This window comes from Oryx dammah, unplaced genomic scaffold (assembly GCF_014754425.2).
Source record: "Oryx dammah isolate SB20612 unplaced genomic scaffold, SCBI_Odam_1.1 HiC_scaffold_20, whole genome shotgun sequence".
NCBI lineage: Eukaryota > Metazoa > Chordata > Mammalia > Artiodactyla > Bovidae > Oryx > Oryx dammah.
Window position 1 is genome coordinate 67207635 of NW_024070204.1, and position 16943 is coordinate 67224577.

Here is a 16943-nt window from a genome sequence, read left to right on the forward strand (position 1 = left end):
GGTTTTGTTAAACCTCTTTGTTTGATTTCTTACAACTTCACTTAAATATAATTTACATATCATAAAGTATACCCATTTCAAGTATACAATTCAGCGATTTTTACTAAATCTGCCAAATTATTACATCATCACCATAATCCAGTTTTGGAATATTTTCATCACTCCAAAAAGACCCCTCATGCCCATTTCAGTTTAGTCCATTAATCTGCTTTCTGTCCCCATGGATTTGCCTTTTCTAGACATTTCTTATAAATGGAATCATGTAACCTGTGGTCTTTTGTGGCTGGTTTCTTTCACTTATAACATTTTTGAGTGAAGCTCTCCATTTTTGTTTCTTTCTTCATTTTTTTCTGGAGCTTTCACAGAGTCCTGTGGATAACTGGACCTGGGGATAACCTGGGCCTCCAACTCACAGACCCCTCAGTTCAGTTCAGTTCAGTCGCTCAGTTGTGTCCGACTCTTTGCGACCCCATGAATCGCAGCACGCCAGGCCTCCCTGTCCATCACCAACTCCCAGAGTTCACTCAGACTCACTTCCATTGAGTCAGTGATGCCATCCAGCCATCTCATCCTCTGTCGTCCCCTTCTCCTCCTGCCCCCAATCCCTCCCAGCATCAGAGTCTTTTCCAATGAGTCAACTCTTTGCATGAGGTGGCCAAAGTACTGGAGTTTCAGCTTTAGCATCATTCCTTCCAAAGAAATCCCAGGGCTGATCTTCAGAATGGACTGGTTGGATCTCCTTGCAGTCCAAGGGACTCTCAAGAGTCTTCTCCAACACCACAGTTCAAAAGCATCAATTCTCCTTCGGTGCTCAGCCTTCTTCACAGTCCCCTAGGCTGACCCAAGTCAGAGCCCCTTCCTCCCAATGGGAGAGCCTCCCCACTGTCCTCTCAGCTGCTTCACAGAGTTGGTCAGGTGGACTGGAACAGGGAAAGACCCGCCTTCCAGCTTGCTCTGGGAGGTTTATTTGTGGGTGAGAGCCCAGTCTTGTGCTGTGTTCGCTTCTTCTGGTGATTAAGACTTTCTACAGTTGCAACCACTCACTAAGTGGTGGAGACATTTCAAAGTAGTGGAGACATTTCAATCTTTACTCAGGGCACGGTTTATGCAGACCACTACCAGCAACCCCAGGCTTCTGCAGCTGTCTTTCCAAATTGGTGTTTGCCTGCTGTTCCAGAGTGGTAAAAACACCTCAACATGAATTTTCTCCATAGGGACCGGAACTATTGGATGTGACCTTCGCTGAGGCTCTATTTACGAGGGAGAGTTACCGTAATAAGCTTTACACGCTGCCCACCGTTTGGAATCCACTTAGATTTATATGTAAGTGTAACTGCCCTAGAGACAGTTAACAGCGGCAAGTAAAAAATGGCCAGGATCGAGAATGATGGTCTTAAGTCAAAGAAGACTTAATTCTATGTATGTTGTTGTTTAGTTTCCCGGTCGTGTCCAACTCTTTGCAACCCCAAGGACAGCAGCACACCAGGCCTCCCTGTGTAAGGATCTTATTTTTTTTAATTGGGAAATTAAGAATAAGAAAGTTTTTACTTAATATTCAAATATACCTGAAGACCCATCCTGATGCATGTGATGCGTAGGTCGGCAAGGAGCTCTTTCTCCTAGCCCTGTAATCCTGGCCGGTTGGTGGATCTCGGTGGGCAGAGCCCCTGGGAGGCGGGAAGCGAGCCCGGGGAGCCTGGGTCTCCAGGACTGACCCACTGCCGCAAGAACCCGGCATCTCCCGCGCTAGGAGGCAGCACCGCGCCGAGGAAACCGCACCGGCTCAGCCAACAGGATGTGTAGCGGGGGGCTGGTGCCTAGCCCTCCCGGCGCCCCCACCTGAAAAGTGGGCGGGGGCAGAGCAGCTTTGCCGGGAAGTTACAGGGCGGATTCAGTGATTAATGTCGGTTCGCCCTCTTGGTCTTTGGACAACAATCAGTGGGCGCTCGCGAATAGCCAGTTTTGGTTCCCCTTTCGCTCCGGCAGAAATTTTGGGAGCCACGTGACTCTGGGGGCCTCCCAGCCCCGGGACGCTCTCGCCGAAAGGTCCCCTAAACTATCCAAAGCCTAGTCGGTTGCTTGCGGGCGTTCGGCGCGCGGGGGACTACAGTTTCCAGAGTGCCCTGCGGCGACGGGCGGAGCCGGGGAGCGCCCGTAGCCAATTAGGGGGTCTCCGGGTGTTGCCGGGGAGCGGCAGGTGGAGCCGGGTCCCCGGAACGCCTCCCGAGGCTGGGCGAGGGGCGCGGCGCGAGCGGGGCCGGCACCGGGAGGCGGCCCCGGGACGGGACCGAGCGGGGGCGGGGACCGCGGTTGCCTGCGCGGTTCCGGGTGCTCCAGCCGCGAGCTGCCCCGGGCGCCCTTGACCCGGGTCGGGCTGCGGGGAAGGGCCGGGCTGCGGAGAGCCCCCGAGCGCCGCGGCGCCCTCCAGCCCCTCCGCCTCGCGGCCGCGGGAGCGGCGCCACCTCGCCCCTCGGCTCGCGTGCCCCAGCCATGGCTTTCGCCAATTTCCGCCGCATCCTGCGCCTGTCTACCTTCGAGAAGAGAAAGTCCCGCGAATATGAGCATGTCCGCCGGGACCTGGATCCCAACGAGGTGTGGGAGATCGTGGGCGAGCTGGGCGACGGTGCCTTCGGCAAGGTTTACAAGGTGAGGGCGCTGGGAGTGGGAGACTCGGGGCGCGGGGAGCCGCTCCGGAAGGGAGGGGCACTGGCCTTGGTCAGTCTCGGCCGCGGCTTGGGAGAGCGCGGAGGGGCTGCCCGGTCCTGAACTCGGAGTCCCGGGCTCCGGTCCCGGTGACCCTTCTTCTTTGCCTGGGGCGGGAGGTCCCCTCACTCAGCCCGGCTCAGCCCCTGCGCCCCTGACGGCGCGGCGGCTGCCCCCAAGCTTTTCCCGAGCACTTCCTGTGCGCCCCGCACGGCTCTCGGCGCCGCAGGGGGAGACAAAGGGGCGCTTATAGAACTTTAGCGTCCGAGACTAGGCATACTTTTTAGCGAAGTCCACCCAGATGCTGTGAGGGTGCCGAGGCGATGGGCACAGAACAACTGGGCTGCGTCTGGAAGGGTTGGGTCCGATGAAATTAGGGACACACCTGAAGATGAGCCAGAGACGGGGAGACCGGGGGTGAGGGTAGGGGGTTTCGGAGCGAGAGGTTAGGCTTGGAAATGGAGGCTGGGGCCGGCGGAGCGGGAGGTTAGGGCCTCTGGAATCCTGCGCTTCGGGGGTCAGATTTGAGTATGTGGATGAGTCACTGCTGGGGAGTCTCCCAGTCGGTAGTCACCTTTCCCCTAGAGGAATAGGAGGCCGGAGAGCTTTTGTGGAGGGGTGGGTGGGGCAGAGCTGATTAATTCTAGACACGTTTGCTGTAGGCATTGTCTGGTTCATAGTCCTGAGAAGAAATTCTGTGTTTCTGAGTCGTACTGGGCACCCCAAAAAACACTTAGGGCTTGACGCCACCCTTCCCCTATCTCCTTCCTCCTAGGAAACCCTTTACTCAGAGAAACCCACATGTTCTCCAGGAGGACACCCTCTTCCTGAGCCACCGTCACCTTCCATGGGATTTTTTGAGCTTGTGGACCACTCTGACCCCAGGTCTTGCCTTTTAGGAGCTCGGACCCCAGATAGGGCTTCTCTCGGTCCTCCTGGTCAAAACTTGCTCTTTTTCACCTGAAAGTGGTGGTGAGCTGAGTTACCAAATTGTAGTCCCTGAAGGAGTGGCATTAGTACCACCTGGGAGCTTATTAGAAATGCAGGATCTGAGGCCCTACTCTAGACGTGATCAAGTAGGGTCTGCGTTGTGACAGATCCCCAGGTGATCGCTAAGCACTTTAAGTTTTGAGAAACATGGCTGGAGGCAATTTTGAGGCCACCCAGGCCCATCCCGGTGTCTATTTTGCAACCACCTCCCCTCTAAGCAGGCACTTCCTGTTACAGGGTGGACCCCCCACCGGAGCAAAGGTTCTGTGGTTGGAGAGGCTGTGACACACCGGTGGCTCTCAGCTGTTTGACTTGCTGCGCTTCTCTGCCTGAGGGCTCTGCGTGTAGGCGAGGGCAGCCAGCACATTCTACACTTGCACGTCTTTTCTTTACCCTTCTCAAAGCTCCCTATCCTCTCTAGGGCACCAGGAAACTGTCCTCAGTCTTGGGCGGCAACCGCCCACCCCGGACAATCCCCCCCCAGACACCCCCCCGGACACCCCACCAAAGTCCTGGCCTCCCCCAGACACAGCTTGCTCTCCAGGTGTGCTCTGACCCCTGTGAGGGCAGCTGCACCCTTGCTCAGCTCACCATGTCCCTCACTTTCTCCAAAAGGTTCAGCTGGTGTTTCCAGCTCTTGCTGTTGGCTCTTGCAAATGTTTGTTTTATTCGGGGTTGGCTTTCCATTAGTCTTGTCCCTGTCCCCTAATGGATCCTGGCTTCATATGGTTCATTTTCTTTCAAATCTAAATGCAGAACTTTGCTTTTAGGCTGGTAAGATTTCCCCTTGTCAGTTTCGATTGTCATTTCCGCCTGCCTTAGCTGGGTAAAACTCCCCTACTGCTCTGAAAGTTCCAAACAGAGGAGCCCATCTGATTCACAAGTTATTTTGTCTGCTGGTTCTCCAGAAAACGTGGAAGTGCTCAAAGCTGTGAGCCGGCTGCACCCCAGCTCCCTCCCTCCCACCTCTGAATCCTTGGTTTTCTCCTAATTAAGAGAAGGCAAAGCTAGACCAGGAGAGCTGTGTGATGGCTGATACACCTGGACAATTTATTAGATTGTGCGCCTGGCCTTCATGTGTGACTGTTCAATCCAGCCCATCTCCATGTTATGTGCAGGAACCCTGGGTCCCAGGGAAAGGAATGGACTAGAACCAAGGCTCTGGGCTTAGTTATAGCTTCGGAAGATCCATCTTAGATCAGAGATCTCTGTGACCCCTATCTCCTGCCCTGGAGAAGTGCTGTTTACTCAGCCCCTTAGAGATGAAGTTGAAGCAGTTATTGCTTCAATAAAGATTCTATTCAGAGACCGTAACTCCTCCCTACTTCATTGTCCCCTGGCATGGCCATCTCGGCAGCACAGGACAGAGGTTCCATCTAGGTTTTTTATCTCGGAGCAGAACTTCTGGTTTGACACGGTGCCTTGGTAACCAGTTGGCTGTGAGCTGGGCAAGTGACAGCTAGCAGCATCTCCTCTTCCTGTCCTAGAACTAGCAGATTTTTCTTCTGGCAGCCTAGGTGATGATGGCCTTCCTGAGGATTTCCCTGGTGTAAGAAGTCACGAGAGGGACTTCCCTGGTAATCCAACGGCTAGGACTCCACGCTTCCAGTGCAGGGGGTCCAGGTTCATTCCCTGGTCAGGGAACTAGATTCCACATGCCACAGCTAAGATCTAAGGTCCTGTGTGCTTCAACAAAGACCGGATACAGTCAAATAAATAAAGCAAATATTGAAAAAAAAGAAGTCACAAGAATCCCAATTTGCCAAAGACTTGTCAGAAGAGGATGCAAATTATAGATTTCCTGTTGAGTGTCTTGTTCAGGCTCAAAGCCTAAGCATTAGCAGTCAAGATGTGCGCGTGCAAGCGCGCTAGGTTGTTCAGTTGTGTCCGACTCTTTGTGATCTCATAGACGGTAGCCCTCTAGGCGCCTCTGTCCATGGGATTCTCCAGGCAAGAAAGCTGGAGTGGGTTGCCGATGCCCTCCTCCAGGGGATCTTGCCAACCCAGGGACTGAACCCACAGCTCTTATTTCTCCTGCATAAGCAGATGGGTTCTTTACCACCAGTGCTACGATGGAGCCTCTTTTCCTCTTTTCTCCCTGGTAAGCCACCAGTTTGTCTCTGTGAAAAAGAGGTAGGTAAGATTGATTTTGTGCAAAGTCAAGTTCACTCTCACCTACTCCTTAAGCGATTTCAGATGGATTTCAGAGGGAAATAGTTTCTAGTTTATTACTAGATACAAAGTAAAAGTCATAGGCTATATAGTTTAAAAATTCTTGCCCTTGGAAATAATCTTTATTCTGAAGACAGGATGGAAAGGGAAGTGTTTGGTGTGGTGCTGGATGGAAACATCTGCCTTTAGCAGGTGTGCCCACTCTCACAGCTGCGGGTGAAGCAGGCCCTTAAATGCTGAACAGAGGCAGGGAGCCTGTGGACCTGAAGAGCTGGGTTAACCGGCTGAGGTTTTTTTTCTGCTTCCTGAAGATTGCTTTAGTTGTCATCTTATGTTGTTTTTAAGCTTTCAAAAGTTTTATGATTTTGTAAACTTAGGAGTATAGTACAAAATTTTTTTAGTTAAAAAGAAAAACATTACCCTAAGTCCCATCAATTGCTGTTAACATTTTGATATATTTCCTTCCATACTTAATTGATTTTTATGGAGGAAAAAAAATATTTGTTTAAATATGGACATACTATTACAGTCCATGGAATTCTCTAGGCCAGAATACTGATGTGGGTAGCTGTTCCTTTCTCCAGGGAATCTTCCCAGCACAGGGATTAAACCCAGGTCTCCCACATTGCAGGCAGATTCTTTACCAGCTGAGCCACCAGGAAAGCCTAGGCATACTGGAGTGAGTAGCCTATCCCTTTTCCAGCGGATCTTCCCGACCCAGGATTAGAACTGGGGTCTCCTTTATCAGCTGAGCTACCAGGAAAGCCCATAATTGATTTTTATGGAGAAAAAAAATTTTGGTTAAAATGCAATGTTGTAATTTACAAAGCTACAGTGTTTTATGCCATCTTTCATTCCTAAAACCTCTTCATGCTTTATTCTAGATGCTTCATACATACTTTCTGGGATGGGTCAGTGCCCCCACGATCTTAATCTTTTTGGATATTTAAGTAATCCCCTCGTAATTTTTTTTTTTTTACTGTTAACAAGTTAAATTTATTTAAGTGCTTATCATGTGCCAGGCGCTGTGCTAAACCCTTTACATGATATGGTCAGTTCTGCTGTAATGTAAATATGCCTTCCTAAATATCCCTAAACTGTGCAGAATCATGCAGTAAAAATCAGAGGCCTTGTGAGCAAACGGGGATAAGGGTACAACACTCAAAAACTTCATCAACAAATTGGAAGAAATAAAGATTGCCTAAAAAAACAAGTAGCCGAGTTTTATACAAGTTTTGTGGATAAGAAATATAGAATTATGGGGACTTCATGGTGGTTCAGCGGCCAAGACTCTTCGCTCTGAAATTAGGTGGTAAATTGGGCTCCCGTATGGGATGGGTGTGTCTCAAAGGTTGCTGACAGGCGTCTGAGGGGCCTGTACCCTGTGTATATTCATTTGCGTTGGGTCACTTGGGTGAAGTTTTCTGTGTTTACCTAGTGTTTCTGGCAGACAACACATAAGCGGATGTGAATTTAGCATTTTGATAAAATTGTTCCCTGATACATCAGTGGTATTAGAACAAAAGTGACATTTTTAAAAAGTAAGCATTATAGCAAAACTGACTGTATATTTTAAATCATCCTTTAGGCTTAACTCTTGGAAGGGAATTATTCCGTGGAAGGGGTGATGCTTCTTTGAGCGTGATTTTTAAAAGAAAATGAGATTAAGTTCCTAGCGGCCCCTTTGCCCCCCTCGCTCTCACTAAGGGCCATTCCCTGAGTCCTTTGGGAATCTGGGGCCTTGGCAGCGGCTGCCCTCCGGGTGGGGACCTCAGGTGCCCTCCGCTCAGAGAGCCATTGTTAACCCTGGGGCCATATCCTGCCCCGCTGCCCGGTTCAGACAAAGCTGAGGTTCCCGCCCTCCCCAGCCTGGCAACTCCTTTCACCTCGACTCTGCCTGAATTTAAAGCCTGGGTTTCCGCTTCCTCAGGGGGCTGCCCAGGTCTCCCTCATCCCGGTGCACCTCCCCTTTGCCTCCGGAAAGAGCTCTGCCCCCAGGCTGTAACCTTGTTTCCGCTCAGCCTAGTGTTTTTAAACACAAGTCCTTGCTATTGTGAGTGGGTTCCTGGCTGGGTCCAAAAACCAAGGCTACCCGAGCTTCCTGGGGATGTCGCCTGCCCACGGGGTCTAAAGTGGCAGATTTTGCATTGGCCCCGCACCGTCTGGGTCTAGAGCAGCTAAGCAATTGCACAGCCAGCCTTCACCTCCGCCCAGTGTCCCCTGGCTTCCTGGTTACTCGGACTAGGGGAATATCTCTGTTGTTGGGTCTGAAGTAATTCGTGCAAACCACTTAGTCCAGGATGCTGGAAAAGCTTGCATGGGTGTTATCCATTAGCATGTAAATAAGATGAATGAGTGGAGAGTTAACTCCCCCCAACCCCGCCCCATTTTTTTTTGACCCTGGTGCATGGCATGAGGGATTCTAGTTCCCTGACCAGGGATCGAATCTATGCTCCCTGCAGGGGCTGCCACCAGAAAAGAGCCACGGATGGGTCACTCCCAGGCCCAGCTGCTGCCAAGGGCATGGAGCAGGAAGGTTAAAGGACGCATTTGGGGCTCAGGACAATCTGGGTTGCACCTCCAAACAAGTGACTCCCGCTTCTGAGCCTCCAGACTCTTATCTATAAAACAGAGGCGATGATTTGAAGGATAAGATACTTAGAAAGGTGTAATACATTCAGCACCTGATCCCCACCCAGGAAGTGGGCAGGAAAGGAAGATGGTTCATTATTGCTGATGCTCTTGCTATGAAACAAGGTCTCGGCCAGTTACTTCAGCCCAGCTGGGGCAAACAGGAGGACTCCAGTGTTAAGAGCTTGTTCGTGATGCCAGGCTTCCCACCTTGGCACTGTTGACATTTGGGGCGGCTCCTTCTTTGTTATGGGGCTGCCTGTGTGTTATAGGATGTTAGCAGTATCTCTGGTTTCTACCTACAAAAATGACACCGCTGCCAGCACCTCCCTCTCCTCCCCCTAGTTGAGACAGCCAAAAACGTCTCTGAACAAGGCCACATGTCCCTGGGGGGCAAGATCGCTCCTGTGGAGCACTGCTGCCTCCTACAAACAAATGTGCCTCGATTCAGTTCTGCAAACAGCCATGCTCACCTGTGTTTGTCACAGGTGTGTGATACAAGACTTGGGCTTTGCAGCCAGGCAGACCTGACTTTGAATCCTGGCTGCCCTACTTAGCTGCTGTATGGAGTCAGGTGAGTGGCTCGCCTCAGTTTCCCCATGTGTTTGGTGGGGCTGAGACCAGTGCTCACCCCACTGAGCAGCTGGGAGAATCAGATCAGTAGCTCGTAGGCACACAGGATGAGCCAGCTACCCACCTAACCTGATGCTTTCAAGGCCACACGGGCAAGAGAGTTGTATCAGGACCACGATGGGACTGGCGGTGAGAGGGGACAGCTTCCCCCGGGCAGGGCAGGTGAGGTGGGACAGGACAGACAGACAGAGGGAAGGAAGCCCAGGCCAGGAGATAGCCAGGCAGTGAGGCCTCAGGCTGTCCCTGGGTGGCCCTTGAGCGTGATAGGGCTTGTGGACTGGTTTGTGTGACTCGCATGGTGGCTGAATCAAATTTGAAGTGATTGCCAGCATTTTGAAATCATGAGCGTTCACATAAAAGCCCTGATCAGGTATGCTGATAGGCCCGGCATGCACTCGTGCAGGGTCATGTCTGCTGGAAGTGAGGAGAATGTCCGAGGGGAATGTAACAGGACCTGCGTACACAACTTAAAGTGTCCTAGTAGACACGCTCAAACAAGGAAAAACACCAGAAGTGAATTTTAATAGTATATTTTGGTTACCCCAGTATATATATCCAAAGTACTATCAATCATTTCAGCATGTACTCAACAGAGAAAGAGATATTTAAAGTTCTCATTGCATGCAAAGCCTTTAAAAGCTGTGCGCTTGGCATTTATAGGGCGTCTTGCTGTGGTCCAGCCATGGTTCAGACGCTCAGTAGTGGCCTTGGCTCGGTACCGGCCAGCGTATGTCTGCCTTCTACTGTCTTCCACCACTGTGTGCCCTCCCCCTGACCCACTGTACATATTTCATTTGCCTCCTTAAGTCCAGTGGTCAATGTATTATTTGGGAGCTGGGCTTGGCTGTGGGGAGCTGGCCAGTGCGGGCCAGGTCTAGAATAGTGTGTGGGGGCCAAGTGAGAGTGCCTTGAATGGCATGCTGAGGAATGTGGACGTCATGGTTACTGTCCTGCGTGCCCTACCTTGCCAGGGTCTGACCTGGTCCTGAGATCAGCCTCGTGTAGTGTTAGAGGAGAGTGATCTTTGGATAGTTACTGGATGGGGAGTGGCTGGCCCGCACAATTGGGGGATGCCAGATCCAGGTGTCCTGGCTGCCCAAGGCCAAGGTGACCATTGATGAGTGGCCACAGCCTGGTGACTGGAACCAGGGGTAGTAGGTGGACGTGTGGGAGGGAAGGCTAGAGCAGTGGTTAGAGCCCAGGTCAGAGCCCAGGGAGGGAAGTGACTGGTGGAAGGTGACCGACCCAAGAAGGAGATGTATGTGGGCATGGAGGGTTCTAGAGAGCTGGGTCAGGAGAGAGCAGAGAGGGTGAGATGGGAAGGGCAGCTTATGCTTGCCAGGGACCAGAGGTGGTCTGGGCACTTGGGTGTGGTCCTGGAGTTGAAGCCCAGCCCTCTCCCTTGCAGGTTGTGTGGTCCTGGAGAAAAGTTTTTACCTATGCCGTGGTTTCGTTAGCTACACCATAGGGCTTTTTGTCTGAAATAACCCATGTAAACCACTTAGTCTGGGACGTTGGAAAACCCCATGTGAGTGTTGGCTGTTAGCATGTAAACAAGATAAATGAATGGGGAGTTGATTTTTTTCTTTGACCCTGCTACGTGTAGTTACAGGATCCTAGTTCCCTGGCCAGGGATCAAGCCCGTGCCCCTGTAATGGAAGCAGAATCTTAACCAGGGACTGCCGGGGAAGTCCCCCTCCCTTCTCGTCTATCGTTTATTCCACTAGACTTGAGTAGACTAGTCTCACAGTCCACTAGACCTGTGAAAGGCAGGAGTCAGTATCCTCACTTGATGGAGCAGAGGCCCAGAGAGGGCCAGTGACCTGCTCAGCATCACAGAGCTCTTCCATGGCAGAGTTGGGACTTAAACCCAGATATCTCTGGCCAGAAGCCTGTGCCTTTTCTGCTGTGCAGCTTGGAGGGGGAAATAAGGGGGCTTATCGGGAGGAGAGGGTCCAGGGTGCCTTCGCTGTAGTATTTCTGGCGGCGCTGACATTTGGGAGCCCAGGAATGGGCCCTTCTTCCGGCCTGCCTCAGCCTCCACTGGATCTGAGCCCCAGGACGGCAGTGGCGGCCTCTCACGCGGAGGAAGTGGTGACGGTCACGGGCAGGGCGAGCAGAGGAAGTGGCAGGGGAAGGGGGTGGCGTTGGGGGGGAAGCTGGGTGCCCCTGGGGCCCTGGTGGGGGCGGGCTGCTGGTGCCCCGGTATCTGAAGGCGCTGAGCACTCCCGTGGGCGGGCGGGGGGCGTGTCACAGGGCTGCCCCCTCCCGCCCCGCTGCCTTGCACTCACTCTTCTTTCTCTTCCCCTTTCTTTCTGCTTTCCCCTTTACTCCATTTTTTTTTCTTCCTTCTTCTATAGGTGTTTTTTTTTTCCTCTTTAATAACAGGCTGTACCAGAACCAGAATCCAGGGCCTAAGGGTGGAGGGCGTGGAGTGACTGAAGACTCAGCATGAGCCAACCTCCCCGTCTAAGGGAAGATGGGGGCCACGGAGGAACGGAAGGAAACGCAGCCTCTCTGCCTCAGGGCCTTTGCACTGGCTGGTTCTGCTGCCAGCCACTCTTGTGTGGCTGCACAGCTGGCTCCTCATCCTGAGGGTCTCCACTCCCCTGTTCCCTCCTCCCTGCTGATTTCCTTCAGAGCCCCCTCACAAACAGGGATTCTCTTGTCTGTCACCTTATTTATTTTCTTTCTTCAGAGGATGTAAAGTCCTGGAGAGCAGGGAGTAATCAATCCATCTTTCGTGGATAATAGATACGTGGTAGATACTGAGTTAATAACTGCTGCATGAGTGAGTGAGGAATAGTGAATGCCAGGCCTAGCTCCCTGCCCGCCCCAGCCAGCACTGTGTGATGGGTGCCGGCCCTGAAATTGGTTCTAGGCTTTCTCCCGGCTTCCCCTGCTGGGTGCTGTATCACCTTGGGAAAGTCACCTCAGCTCTTTGAAGCTCAGTATCTTGAGCTGTAAAACGAGGATCATGCTTCCCTCAGAGAGTCTGTGGAGATGGAGATGTGTAGCCAGCCCTAACACGGCGCACACCGTGGAGGAAGAAGAAGTGGATGGGACTGTCACCATTGTGATTCTCTGCGGGTTGACCAGATTGCCTGGCCCAGCTCTCTGAGGATTAACAAAGGCAGAGTCCCTTGAGGCCCCTGGTCTAGCTCCCCTTGTCTGTCACGCTGGAGGCTGCTCCTGGGTAGATGCTGGTGTTCAGGTCTCGGGAATCAGCCTAAAATTTACTGCTGTTATTATTTTTTAAAAACAATTTTATTTAGTTATTGTTGGCTGTGCTGGGTCTTTGTTGCCACGTGGGCTTTCCTCTCGTTGCAGAGAGTGGGGGCTGCCCTTCAGCTGCGGTGCTCCAGGCGCTCACTGAGGTGTCTCCTCTTGTGGACCCAGGCTCTAGGGGCTGCGGGCTTCAGGAGCGGTGACGTGTGGGCTCAGCGGTTGCAGCTCACAGGCTCTGGAGCACAGGCTTGGGAGCTGTGGCGAGTGGGCTTGGCTGCTCTGTGGCATGTGGGATCTTCCCAGACCAGGGCCTGAACCCATGTCTCCTGCATTGCCAGGCGGACTCTTTCCCAGTGGGCCCCTAGGGAGGCCCTGCCGCTGGGCTGTGAGGATGAACGTGATTCCGTAAAGAGGCTCTTTACTGGCCCCCTTGGGGAAGTTTCTGCCCCGCGAGCTCTGTGCCTGCCCCCCGGCCCCCCGGCCCGCTGGCCCAGCGTAGGCAAGGCCACCCCGGGTGTCTGGAAGAGCGGCAGTCACGCCCTGGGGAGCAGCCGGCGCCGCTGCCTCACTCCCCTTCGCCCTCCTTCCTGGAAAGCGCTGGCCTGGCGTGTCTGGCCTCACAGACCCAACTCTTGGCCCTCTGAGGAGGTTCCCACAGAGCTGGCTTTGTCGCCCTGAGGAATGGCCCCGACGGAGCTGGCATGCCTCTCTACCCGGCTTTCAGATTCCTTCTGCCTTCGACTTGCCTCTTGGTCGGCTCTGCTGCCAGACTGGTGAGGCCTAGATCTTTCTCGAGCCTTCTTTTCCCTCGGGTGCCCTTAAGACCCCTAGCCCCACTCTGAGGTTGACAGCTAGGGCTGAGGAGCCGTGACTGGTGTGCTTCTGTTCATGAGGAATCTGGGCCCCAGGTGCCAGTGCCAGCCTCTGTCACTTGTCCTGAGTCTCCAGTCTGTATGCAGGACCGACTCCTGGGGCCAGCAAGGTGTACTGTGGAAGGCCCCAGAACCACCCTGTGCCTCCTGCCAGAGCCTTCCTCAGAGGCTCTGGACTTGCTGATGCTCTTCACCCTGTGAGTCGCGGCAAGGCTGCTGTCTTCTCTGTGTGACTTGGGCTAGTGAAGCTATCCCTCTGAGCCTCCTCAGCTTCTTTTCCTTCTGGAAGATGGGGAGCATACGGTCCCTCTCACGAGCAGGACCAAAGAGTCTTTGCCCCTGTGATCTTACCAGTCCGCTTCCCAAGGGCACCCAGCCAGGGCTCAGCAGAACTGACCCAGGCGCGGCCTCACATCTCAGACCTATCCAGGGTCCCTGCCTCTGTGACCTGTGAGGGGTGCAGTGGCCCTGCTGTTTGGAGACCTGTCTGGCTATCTGTAGATCGCATCTCAGGCTTTCGAACACAGCACATGTGACCAGGATAGACAGTCCAGTGACGGGGGATTGGCTAGATCTGCGGTAGACCCACCGTTCAGTCTGCAGTAGTAGTTGGAGAGGATGCTGTGGAAGAGTGTTTTGTGATCCGAACAGCTGTTCATGGCATATTGCTAAGTAAAAAGGAGAATGACATATCAGTGTATACAGTTAAATCCCATTTTTGTGAAGTATGCAAGAATACATTTGTGGGGAGGGAAAAAAAAAAAAGCATGAGTGAATTACTGTGGAATGCTCACTATGGCTGAGTTCTGCTCCTAGCATCTTTGATGTATTAACTCACTGAATGCTCACAGCAGCCCGTGAGGCAGGAACTGTTAACATCTTTGTTGTTCCAAGTAGGAAATGAGGGGCAGAGTGGTCACCTAAGTCCCCTGGGACCAGAGAGCTGGGAAGTGCTGGCGTGGACTTGCCAGACAAATCTGGGTACATCCGTACTGTGGAATCCTGGGAGGAGGTGCTCCAAGATGCTAGAGGCGGTTATCTCTAGGACGATGCCTTGTTTGATTTCCTTCTTGGTACCGTTATATTTTGAAGATGTTCTTTAACGAGTACATGATTGTTTTTTTTTTAAATAACAGGTAAGATGGTTTGTCACCATTAAAAGTCTGATTTTTAAACAGATTCTTGGACTGGTGGGTCATATCCATCAGCCTGTTCAACTTCAACACCTGTTTCATCCCCAAGAGATTTTCCAGAACTCTTGCCTTCACCGTGGATGCTCCATGAGTGTTCCCAATTCAAAACTGCTGTTCTTCAGCATTTTTACTTTTCTAACAAAGACATCATGGAGTGGATAAAGAGATTTACAGGCCTTTTCTGTGTCTTTTCCAACGTGTCTGGAATCAGTCTGTTGATGACATCTTTCAAGTTTTGTCTGCATCTCTCGAGCCATGATTTCCATCATCTTATGGACCTGGCGGACCTGCTGATGCTGGGCATGGGAGATCTTCCAAATCCGATTGTTGCGTTTTTTAGTAAAACCCACACAGAATAGGTGAAGCAGATAACCCTTGGTAGTCTTGACATCAGTGTGAACTTCAGTCATGTCTACCATGTTTTGACCATGGAACACGTTTTGTAGTGGGTAAGATCCATGCTGTGGCTATTAGTCAGGCAGTTTTTTGCTCTGAACATCCTTAGTAGTTAGCTTGAATTTTCTAAATGCAGCTTCATGATTCTGCAGATCAGCAAAGCTCACTTCAAAAACACAACTCTTGGAACTTCCCTGGTGGTCCAGGAGCTAAGACGCCATGCTCCCAATCCAGGAGTCCCTGATCAGGGAACTAGATCCCACATGCTACAACTAAGACCCAGCACAGCCAAATCAATAAAAATAAATGTTTAAAAAAAACCCAAAACACAACCCCTGAGGCTGTCAGTGCGATTTTGTTTCCTTGAGTTCTCGTGACTCATGTTTTCCCATATTTCTTATATTCAGCATTGCTGATGCTTTCGTGTCATAGCAGTCTTTCTTAGAAAATGGGTCAACCACTTTCTTCTTGGCTCCCTTTTTACCTCCTTTCATAAGGCACTTGTTGACCGCCATGCTGCTGCTCAGAGAGCCAAAAGGTACATAATGCTTTTGGGATAATAATAATTAAAAAACCCAGCACACAAAGTATTGATTGAAAACACAGGGGAGCCTCAACTTCTCTGAGATTTGGGACTGACTGGAAAACAGGGTTGGTAAGAGTACACGACCCCAGGTCGTGGTGAAGATTGAGTAAAGTGCCTGGCCTGGTGCAGGGGGCATGTTGTTGCTCAGTCGCTAAGTTGTGACCCGTGGACTGCAGCCCCCCTACTTCCCTGTCTTTGCTGTCTCCCAGAGTTTGCTCAAACTCATGTCCATTGAGTCGATGGTGCCATCCAGTCTTCTCATCCTCTGTCATCCCCTTCTCCTCCTGCCCACCTTTCCCAACATGAGGGTCTTTTCCAGTGAGTCGGCTCTTCACATCAGGGCCTGGATAAAGGTGCTTCCTTCTCCCGTGCTCGTGAGCCCAGGCTACCCGCCCCGCCTGTGACTCAGCACTCCGCCCTCTGAGTAGAGGGAGCTTGAGCAGGTGGGAGCAGGAGTCTCAGGGGGCAGAGCACCTGTCACCTGTCCCGCCTCCTCTATCCGTGGTCCACGGGCTTGGATTCCCTAGCACTTTGGAAGATCTGAGAGCTGGAAGCTCCCACATCCCCAGCCAAGTTGGCCAGGTTGCGGGGTTTTTGGCTAAGGCCTGGTGTGATATCTTCAGGGCCAGTCCTGTTTGGGTTTTACTGTTTTATTTGCTGGCCCAGAAGGATTCTGAGGCTCGGCATTTCCCTGCTGTGGTTCTCTTCCCCGAGGGAGAGAGAGATTAAATGCCTGTCTTTGAAGCCATGTCACTCCTCTGCTTTTGTGCTTCATGATCTTGGCCCTCCTTAAGAGTCACTTGTTCTGAAACTCAGCCGTTTCATTTCTCACTGAACTGAAACTTGGCCTGGCGATGATTGATCAGGAAGTGGTTTCCTCTCATTATTAACTGTGTATGTCCTGGCCCAGCCAAAGGCTTTGGTAAAGAGGGCCTATCTTCCAAAACCAGAGAACAGATTAGATTCAGGAATCTCAGTGTGTTAAGGAGACAATGGGCTTCTTGTCACTTTCCTTTCTTAAGTGGAGGGCCTTACTTCTGTCTGTTTACAAGGAGATACACACACCAATTCATCCACCCATCCATTCATCTACCCATCCATCTGTCTATTATTTTAAAATACCTATCGGCTGGATAGAGTAACGTTAATAATATTAATAATTAACATTATTAATAATACATTGGTAAACAAGATAAATGTGGTTTTAGGCTTTTAAAAACCAAAAAGACACAGTGCCAAGTGAAGGCAGTAACACCCAACAGGCTGGTGTTCATAGAAGCCAGCAACAAGGTCGTCTCTGGTGCCTTTGGGGAAGAGAGGAAGATTTGATGATGGTTTACTCCCTAGACACACCTTCCTTCCTTTATCCCTCTCTCACATACTTCTCTTCTCCCGTCCACTGATTCTTCCTCTTACTCAGTCTGGCATTCATCTGTCAGTCTGTCCATCTATCCGTCAGCCCATTTGCTCATCTCCCATCCTCCCACCCACCTATCCATCCACCCACCCACCTATCCATCCACCCACCCACCTATCCAT

The 16943-nt window shown here is 51.7% G+C and overlaps 1 protein-coding gene and 1 pseudogene across 1 annotated transcript in view; one reads left to right on the top strand and one right to left on the bottom strand.

Moving 5' to 3' along the window:
- Nucleotides 1–2259: 2259 nt before the first annotated feature.
- The window catches only part of STK10 (serine/threonine kinase 10), a 128583-nt gene continuing 113899 nt past the window's right edge, over nt 2260–16943 (top strand). Inside the window, exon 1 of the mRNA XM_040262752.1 lies at nt 2260–2646. Within this exon, the coding sequence (XP_040118686.1) occupies nt 2491–2646 (156 nt within the window). The 5' untranslated portion in view covers nt 2260–2490. The remainder of the gene's footprint in view (nt 2647–16943) is intronic.
- On the bottom strand, nt 14400–15349 carry LOC120879677 (annotated as a pseudogene).